At 38.6% G+C, this 10,470-nt stretch overlaps 1 protein-coding gene across 2 annotated transcripts in view; it reads left to right on the top strand.

The window, feature by feature from the left end:
• Window positions 1-2,888: 2,888 nt before the first annotated feature.
• TMEM108 (transmembrane protein 108) overlaps window positions 2,889-10,470 on the top strand; it is a gene marked incomplete at both ends in the record, with an annotated part of 115,450 nt that continues 107,868 nt past the window's right edge. For both annotated transcript variants that reach the window (XM_084231380.1, XM_084231379.1), the window contains one exon: window positions 2,889-2,928. In XM_084231380.1, the coding sequence (XP_084087506.1) occupies window positions 2,889-2,928 (40 nt within the window). The remainder of the gene's footprint in view (window positions 2,929-10,470) is intronic.

Here is a 10,470-nt window from a genome sequence, read left to right as displayed (position 1 = left end):
TTCCCAAACAACCAAAAGGAACATGTCTGTATACCATTAGCTTAGGAGAAAGATGAAGAAACATATCATGTGCTGGGCACACAGTAGGTGCTTTACTTCATTTACATTCTTTCAACAATCTTCTAATTTAAGTGTCAGCCCCATTTATATGTTTAAAAGCTGGGGTTCAGACAATTCAAGAAACTAACTCAAGGTCTTATAGATGGGGCTTTTGAGCTTAACTTCTTGGTGTCTCTATCCTCAACTGTAAAACATTAAGTATGGGCCTTTCCAAATTTCTTCACAGGCCTGTGATGATAGTTGTTATGTTAGGTCTCGTATTTCTCTCCCTCATGTTATTTTCCCAGAGAGCACTCCATCGTATGTTGGTCTCCAGCTTAATCAGGTCATCCCTGTCCTAACGAGACAGAGAGCCATTGTTCTGTCCTGTTCAGGCTCTGCTGTTGATCTGGATTGTTACTCATATTTCATTCTCTGTCTCTCAAAATATTTTAAAGCTTAACACAAATATAGCTGATTCTTAATAATTGTGTCTATTCTTGTTTCAGTATCCATTGTTTTATTTATTTTCCCTCCACCAAATCATCCATGCCTATACCCTTTCTCCTATTCCCTCTGGTACCATTATCTTCTTTTTGCTGAGTTCAAGTTTTATTCCTCCTGTTGTTTGTATAGATTCCCCTTAACCAATAGGCCACCAAGGTTGACTGACTTATGTTCCCCTAAATCAATGATATATGACTATTTCTCTCTCCTCCTGTTACTTGATCATTTATCCACTGGACATTTCTTGAGTGCTCCCCATGTCCTAAATACTCCATAGAAATCCACTAACCATTGCTTCTATCTCTATTTCTGATCACCTTTATCTTGATACATTGTCTCTTTCATTGACAACTAATACAAGGCTATTTTGCACAAGCCTTTTGCTGGGATTTGGAGGTTTAAAACAAGAAACAATAAGTTTAACTATCACACATCTTAAAATTCATGGGTCACCCCTTGTGAGGAATTTCTCACTTAATCCTTTATTCTTAGGTTCCATCTACTGCTGTCTTTTAGAATTACCTCTTTCTGTCACATCATTTCTTGTTTATCATCTCCTCAACCTCTCTAATTTCCAGACCAATGAAACCCTCTTTTCTAGCCATTGGGAACTCAATCCCCTGCTATTTTATGATGAAGAACAATTTAACCGACTCTTTCTCTCCATTTTACTCAGCAAGATCACAAGCAAAGGGGCTTTAATTTGCCTAATCAAAGAAGTCATTCAGCTACTGCACCCTCACCCCCCCCAACAAAGAGCGTTTCTCACCCTCTGAATTCTGATCTCCAGAGCTACAATATTTAAAATATCATTTATTTTTCTCCTCACACTGAATTTTGAAGAGATCAAGTCTCTCCCAAATAAATAAAGCAAGTAGAAGATAATTCCTACCATAATCCCAATGATTTTTTTTTTTCCCTAGGATTTAATAAAATTATCTTAAAGTGAGTTTGGGGGGAAAACAAGCTCAAAGGACAATGAGACACATCTTAAAAAGCAGGGAGTAATAAAATGGGTCTAATTCTACCAAGTTTAATTTAAACAACACTTACTGTTTAGAAAGAAAATGAGAAAACAGCAAAATGAAACATAACACAAAGTCCAGAAACCGATCTAACGGAAATAAAAAATATCAGAAGAAAATACAAGCAATATTTATGTAATTCTGGATTAAGGAAGATCTTTCTAATGATGATAATATATGTGTGCCTTACAAAAGGAAAAACAGCATGCTTTGCAGTATAGATGAACCTTGTTAAGTGAACCACTGGATTAAGGAGTCAAACACATAAAGCCACACATTGTGTGATTCTGTCTATGTGAAATGTACAGAACCCATAGTATATTAGTGCTGCAGGGAATGAGGAAAGGGGAGAATGGGAAATGAAAATGAACTTTGGAGTTTCTTTTTCGACTAATGAAAATATTCTGGATTTAGGTACTGGCAGTCACTGCATAACATTAAAATATACTGACAACCCCTAAATTGTATGTTTTAAAGGAATTTTGTGATGCAAGAATTATGTCAATTTTTAAAGTTTTTAAGATAAAATCAATTATTGGGGGGGATACCATGAAAAAAAAGCATGCCAGGAGGGAATAATTAAGGAATTTATCAAAGAATAAAATATTTAATGACAGTTGCTTAAGATGATAAAGCAGACTTTCTTCAGGACCATTAAGATAGATGTAAAGAACACTACAATGGAATTTACAATCTGGTGAAAGAGATTGGGCTCAAATCCTCATACAGCATTGGTGTGGAGATGGGAGTTGAGGGAATTACTGAGAGTAAACATCAGGGGTAAGGGAGTTCTGGTTAAATTGACCTAATAGGATTCTTGTTGAAGATCGACCAAGGTAGTCTTCACTTGGACAGTGAAGGATGAAGAATTTGGTCAGATATTGTGGGTAATTGGATAGCAAGAATGGAAGGTTCTGGGTAAATGAATTTAGTAGGTTCTTGCTAAAACTAGATTTTTACAAGGAAGTACATAGATGGACTTTGGAGAAGATTTAGAAGCCTTACTATAGAATGTCAATAAAATGTGAATTCTTACTTTCTAGTTACCCATACAAGTTTCCTTCAGTGAGGTCTAGTTTCAGATTTTCACTAATTGATTAATTGGTAGTTTTATAACATAAATTATAAATAAACTGCTGTGTGACCACTTCAAAAATGTTCCTTTTCAGAGTCGGATATTTTAGATTTTACAACTAGGATCATGAATGGATTCTGATTATTAGTTTGAATTGTTTCCCAGCTGTAACAATCTTATTCTCCCAAATTCCTAGACAGAATCATGAATAAACTGGAGGACAAGCAGGACCAGATGATACCATGAAGAGAAGTTTACAGGCCCTCTATTGCCAACTGTTAAGTAAGTAGATATCGCATTTTCTCTTTCCTAAAAAAAAAAAAAAAAAATCTTTGTTACTGCTTGTTCAGTGTCAGAACCTTATACACTTTCTGGAGAAAGACCAGGGTTCGTTCAATGAGGGAGAACAGTAGATTTCCCTCTACTTCATCTAGGTACTTAAAGTATCAAGCATTAAGTCATTCCATTGCTTGGGCATCAATTGTAATATGGTCTTCTCTATTATACTATGTCTAAATTGATATGGTGAGCACAGTTAATTCAAGAGTGAGTGTGGAAAACAGTATGACCCTTGGTTTTGTGGTAGAATAAAAGGTTATTCCAGTATGATCTCCTTTCTGTAGGTTTCTCATGGGGAAGGAATGGTAAGTTGTATTTGGTGAATTTTGTCACATAGAACCTGTTACCAATGGGTACCTCTGACTTGGAATGTCTTGCATAGTTACACACATTCTCAAACAATGAGTGACGGAAATGTGATTTCTTTAGTTTGGGTGGTAGAATGAAGTGTTCAATTATGATTTTCTGCATTTGCAAAGCACCAGATGCCATTTACTGACTGCCCAACTTTGAGATTCAAATGTTACTGAAAGAATGTAAAAATCAAGACCAGTTGGTGGGTTTGACATTCAGATTGACCCACTTGCAGCTGCAGGCATTGCCCTGTCCAGGGCAAACTGAAGCCATTGAGTTGGAAAACTTGTAGTTCATTGTGCCTGTCTGGGTCTTGCTGAGGTAAGTGAAGGACCTTTATTATCGAGGCTGAATAACTTGCTATCTTTTGCTGAGAAAATAACATGGGAAAATCATCAATTAAAATTTTGCTATTCAGTTTACGTAGCACCTCCAATGTAAAGCACTTTATCTTCAGACACCATTCTGGTTGGATGATTCAACAGACTCATTTCTTCTGCTTTCTCCTACTGAATTCTGATTCCTCAAATTCTGATCATGGCAATGTTTTCAGCTTGGTTGGAATGTTGTCAAGAGTTACAGGGACTCATACATGGTCTTTCTCCATGTATTCTATAGTACTGTGGGTTTGTTGCCTTTTTTTGTTTAATAATGGTAAGCCTGCTTGTTAGAGATTAAAGAAACAATGTCATCAAGGAATGATTAATTCCGCTTTGATGAAAGAGGGGACATTTGAAGGATAAAAGGGCATACACCAAACACACCCTCAAGAAGGGGAGGTAGACTTTGCAGGCAAAGGAAACAGGAAATACAAAAGAGCATAGATTTAGAAGGCATCAAAATGTTTGTTGAATTCACCAATGTTGATTGTGTACCCATAATTTGCATAATATTATAGTCATATATTATTTGAAAGGCTTCAGGTAAAGTATTCTGTTGCTCACAATCAAGTCTTGTAACAAGGCCAGTGCTCCAGAAGGAGCATATAAACAACTGAAGGGTTTTCCTCAAACATCTGGATAGCTGCAGAAATCAATTTTTTCTTAACACTTTCATTGTTTATAAGCTTACCTGGAAATACAAACAATCTGGAGTAGTTTCCTGCTGGTTAGGAGGTAGGCACTGGCCCTGTTTAACCTCCCTAGATAGGTGATTGTGGGCTGGAGCTCAGCTTATACAAGCTGGGAGGGGTCAAGCACTTGGGCATTGAACTCTTATCAGTCTGACTTCAGAGAATGGGTTTTTCATAAAATGAAGGACTTGTAGCATTTTTTTCTCATGAAGGGAATTGGTTATTTAGTAAAATGTTTGAATTCTAAATAATTTTAACTTTGGAATGTGCCTCTACACACACACACACACACACACACAACCAGCTCATATATGTGATTGATCAGCCAATTATTAAATTATGGTTATACTGACTGTCCACAAACAAAATTTCTAAAATAAACTTGAAAAAGAGTCAACATACACTTAACATGTTTCTTTATGTAACTCAGCAAATGTATTTTTACCTTTGGTGGGGAGAAACTAGATAAAGAGAATATTCTGGTTTTCTTCTGTCTCATAAAAAAGCACCACAAAACTTTGTGGTTTAAAGCAACAACAATCATTTATTTTGCTCATAAATCTGTAAATTGGGCAGGGGTTGACAGAGACTACTGTTCCTTTTTTTATGTGTCTGGAGACTGGGACAGCTGGGGCTGGCCCAACATCCTTTTTTTCCCAGTCTTTTCAAATGACAAGGTGGGACTTCCTCCAGGTGTAGTGGCTTCCTACTGACAGGGTAGTCAGACTTCCTACTGACAGTTCACACCTATGAGGCCAGGGCAAAACCTGCAAGACTCATCCAGAAATAGGAGGGAGGGAAGGAGGAGCACAGGGGACTGTGGTGATGGTGCACGTATACATTGGTGAAGGAAATTCTATGGGGAATACAACTGAGGGAGGTGGGGGGGGAAGCAACTCTTGTTTAAAAATGAATGATGTAAAAAATAAATTTTAAAAAAAGGAAAAAAATAAACTGACCTGGGGCCCCTAAAGCTCTGAAAAAAATAAATAAATAATAAAAGTAAAAATAAATCTTAAAAAAAAGGATTAGGCTTGGAAGTCTCAGAACAACATAACTGCAACATTCATAGAATGAATCAGTTCCTCAAGCTGCAGCTCTCTTGTGGTACCACCAGTGGCTATAAAAATGGTAATAACACCTTTGATCTAAAGCTTGACATTATGGAAATGTGGGAAGCATCCTATTTTATCAAAGCTGCAGTTCAGTATTTTAAAGGGAAGTGCTCTGGTTGGCTTGCATCAGTGCTTCTCAAACCTGGCTATATATGAGAATCACTTGGGAACTTTTAACAAAACCCCTTGCCCAGCTCCGACTCCCAGATCAATGAAATCAGAATCTTGGTGGGACCTGGACATAAAGTGATTCTCAAGCAGAGGTGAGAATCACTGTCTCACTGGCTTAGAGCAGTGATTTTAAGCTTAATCTTTCAACAGAATCACCTGGAGGGCTTGTTTAAACATAGATTACTGCGTCTTACCATCAGTTTCTGATTCAGCAGATCTGGAATGGAGCCAATAATTTTTTATTTCTAAATTTTCAGTGATCCTGAAACTTTGCTGCAGAGATCACACTTTGAGATCATTGTCATAGACCTGAACGGCTATCCTAGAGTGGAAGATGCTTTCCAGTCCCCTGAATTGCTCCAGTTGTGTGATGGTGAAGTGGATCTGGGAACAAAACCAGGCTGAGTTAGAAATAGAGGAAAGAAAACATCAGGAGGGTGGAGCACAATCACTATGTTGTAGGGTTAGGAACTCTTAGAACTTGAAGTTTCAAATTATTCTTCGGGATATACTGGAAGTTTTTACTCCGTTGTAAGAATGACGACACAGGCATTAGCTTGCTAGGTTTATAAAACAAAGAGAAAAAAGCAGCATGGCCCCTGGCTATGACTGCACACTGCAGCAAGCCCATATTAGAACCTGACTTAAAGTCTGTTTCTTCCTAACTTGATGCTGGATAACTCTTTTACAAATCAGTAGTTCAGGGAGGTATTTTTTTAATATTATTATGAAAAGATTTGCAAATGTTTTCGATAGAGGGAATAAGTCTCTTTGGTTCTGAATAAGTCATTCACACAGAAAATTTAAGGAAGTAACACTTTCAAATGTGACATTAACCCAAGAAGTTTAGGCATATTGGATCCTTAAAGGTGTCGTGTTGATTTAGTGTCTTTTACATTTTAAGTTGTAATTTTAAATTTGCATAAGTCAACAATTCTCCTCTGCAGATTAAACAAAACCTTAATAAGACATTCTCATTGTAAGCAATGCCAGTGAAGACTGAGTAATAAAACATTTTAACGAAACTCAATTTTATGACTTTTGAGTACATTCCATTAGAGGGTTGGCAGGAATATGGGTGAGGGAAGTCATGCTCACACTTAGGAGAGGTGTTGACTTATGCAGATTTAAATGTTGACTCTTAATGAATAAATTCAATTGCTTATATGAAAGTACTTTTGCTCAAACATATGGTGAAATCATAGAATTTGGATTTAAAGAATGTGCCTTGAGCTCTCACTCTTCTCTTGATAGTTCTATGACTACACAGAGGGTTACTCATCCTCCCAGAGCTGCCTTGTTTACCTTAAGTACAATACACAGATGAGTATAACATCTACCTTAAAGATTATTGTGAGAGTCAAATTGCTATGATATAAATATTATATAAGTTGTAAAATGCTTTCCAAACAGGGTGTGTTATTTTACTACTGTTCTTAGATAACTTACTTCTTTTGTTGTTACATAGTGCTGTTGTTTGGCAAATTTTGTTTTAAAATTTAAAAGAATTTTGAAAGATAATCTAGCATGTCCTCACCAAGATTCCATTTTCATAGAACCCTCAATAATGCACATAAACCCCATCAATGGGGAGCTCCTTTAACAGGGGGTTGCCTTGATTATCAAAATCTGCTAAAATTCTTAAAGGTTTTTCTAAATAGAAGTTTGAGCATAATTTTTCAAATGAAGAAAACAACTTTCCCAAACAGCTTACCATTGTCTATAATAAATCCTTTTTTTGGAAACATTTAATTATTGCTTTGACAAAACTAATGACACTGGTGATTCTTCAGGCAAGATGTCAAGTTTTGAGATGTGTTGCCTTTACAGCATCATCTTTCATATCTTCCACTTCTTTGACCCATTCCCTTTCCTTTTCCTTACCTCATTTCCATCACCAGCCTCTCTCCTCTTAGCTCTTCCTACTCAGAATTTTTTTCAACCTTTCCCTCCAGGATATAAATCCTTTATCTGTTGGCAGGTGTCCTAACGGCTCCTCACAAGTTAATTCCTTGCCTTCACTCTGACTAGACCAGACTATCATTCAGATTACCCTGTGAGCTATGACCATTTTCTCCCAGTCATCAGTTCCATCAGTTTCCTCATCTGTATAATGGGCATGAGTATTAGCTTCCTGTGACTGCCTTAACAAATTAACACAAACTTGGTGGCTGAAAGCAACAGTGCTAAAGGCCAGAAACCTGAAACCCAGGTGTAACAGAGCCCCATTCCTATGGAAGGCTCCAAGGCAGGCTCCTCCCTTGACCCTTGCATTGTAGTGGCTCTAAGAATGCTCCTTGGTTTATGTCTGCATCACTCCAAATACTGCCTCTGTCCTCACAGTGCCTTTTTTCCAGTGTCTCTTCTATGTGTGCCTCTTACAGGGATGCTTGTCATTGGATTTAAGGTCTACCCACATAGTCCAGCATGACCTCAAGATCCTTAATTATGTTTTATCAAGTTAATCAAGCTTAACACAGTGCTCAATTCAGAATAGGTACTCAGCAAGTGGTAGGTCTGGGTCAGTGTGTTGGGTCTGAGGAAATGGAATCAGTGAGTTTATACAGCTTTTGGGGACAGTTTTACGCCCTTTATTCATAAATAGGGCAGTAAGTGACTGTAACTGTGGAGGCTTAGTGTTCTTTAAAAACAGTGATTTGAGCTGTTATTAGAGCTCCCAGGAGGGGGCTACAGGGATTGCTGTAAGGCGGTGAGCTTCAGAGGATGTGCAATGCACACTGATGCTGAGCCCCCAGGGCACAAGCAACTCTAGATGCGGTTCCTGTGCCCATACGTAGTTGGTGCATAGGATATGTTTCCTGACCTTGCCAGTGAATACTCGTGTTGGGCACATAATTTTGCTGTGTTTAATGAGAAGAGGCAAGAATGAGGGTCCTGTCCTGTGATCAGCGAGTCTGGTTAACACTGAGCGTCAGTGCTTTAATGAGTTCCCTGAGATATTCTTTCAAAGTCAGACAACTGTTTCCCCACAGGGCAGAACACAGGCTCTGCTCACAGCTTTGGGGTCTGCAAATTATAAGGTGGCTCAGGGAGAGAGCCCTGGAGCCCTCTGAGATGAAAAGACACCACCGTTTACTTTGAAATTCCTTAATTGGATGTAGAAATAAGTGTTCCCACTTGTCCCCAAGAGAAGAGAAGCAATAGTTCAGAGGTCTCCTAGATAGGGCACCAATATCTTGCCCTAAGTACCTGTTAGACCATGCCATGGCATTCCCTGGCTGTAGCAGGAGATGAATGAAAGGAGACGGCTAGAAGTTAAAGACTGGGTCACTTGAATAGGGGTGACAATTTTGAGTCCTCCTGCTGGCCTGGCAGTCATGGACAGCCCCATTGAGGTCTGGGACATCAGCATGAAAGGAAGCTTGGGAAGCAGTTTCTTATCTGGTGGTCACATCTTGATAGCTCTCACCACCACATAGAAGAAGTCCTGAAGATGGAAAAAGAGGTTCAGACAAATGCAGTCACATTATCTTCTTGGTGTGTAATTCTTATTTTGACCTATATAAATGTAAAATGATTGAGCTTAAAAAAATAAAGCATCATATTGATTTAAATAGCTTAGCTATAGAAAGACCATAGGGGGAAAATATCCCATATTTCACCTGAAATTTGGTCTGTCATGACCTCAATTTCTCTTTTGGCAGTAGTCTTCAGTATGCTCCCAGGAAGCGGACCTTGAGTCCTGAAACACAGAGTCCTGAGAAGTAACTTGTTAGACACTCCCAGGAATGGGACAGGGCATTGGGAGTGCCTGGAACCAGGAGGCTCAACAAGAATGTGGTATCAAGCAATGCCCCACAGAGGCTGACTTGGACTTAGTCTCTCTTGAGAGCTCTTACAAGAGCACAGAATTGTCCCCATCATGGGTGACAGAACTGGAATTCTGGTTTTTTATTTGTGGATCTGTGGGTCATTGGATATGCCAGATACAATTTAAACATTTGGGGAGGGAGTTTATAAAACTGTATATGATTCAGAGGTGTAGGCTCACACCTCTGCAGATGTGTGTTATACCACATCCACCACCAAGGTACTCATAGTCCACATCATAGTCTTTTGGGCTCCCTCCCCTTTTGTTTCCCACTTTCCCCTCCCCCCTCTGGTATTCTCAATTTTACAATCAGACTTTTCTAGAGCTTGATGTTGGTGTCTAACTCTTTGTTTTTATATAGTCCACCCACGAGCAAAACCACCCAGTATTTGTCTCTCAACTCTTAAGATGTTTAATATATCTATCACTTGCAAAGCATTTGGAGCAGTGCCTTGAATGTTGAGTTGTTATTCTTACTACCCACATCATCGCTTCTCCATTTCCCATTTCTCTGGACTAGAAGTAAAACTTCATCTTTCTACTATTCCTAGGACCTGTTTTCATTGTCATGCATCATATTGTAAGTGCAAACTGTTACATCTCCATCATATTGAAGATATCTATCTCTTATAAGTCCTCCACCTTAGGCTCATTCTCTGAGACTGGAATTCCATCTGACAGCTGGAGATGGCCAGTGGGGGAATGAGGATGAAGCTGTCAGTTATGTGGGCCCTTGGTTAGAGATACTGCATTTCTTCCTGGGTATGACCCATGGGTGTCTCTTGTACACAGTTATTAAATTATGATGATAAATAAGTGTGACCAAGTATTTCATCCTGCCCCAGGAGATGTGGTTTCCTGGGATGGGTAAAATTTTTGCAGCATCATTGCCAATCTGAAGATACGTGTTTCCCTAGTCAATGACTATTTTGAAGAATATA

Source organism: Talpa europaea (assembly GCF_964194135.1).
Source record: "Talpa europaea genome assembly, chromosome: 4".
NCBI lineage: Eukaryota > Metazoa > Chordata > Mammalia > Eulipotyphla > Talpidae > Talpa > Talpa europaea.
Note: the sequence above shows the minus strand (reverse complement) of the source record. Positions and strands in the feature narration are given on the sequence as shown.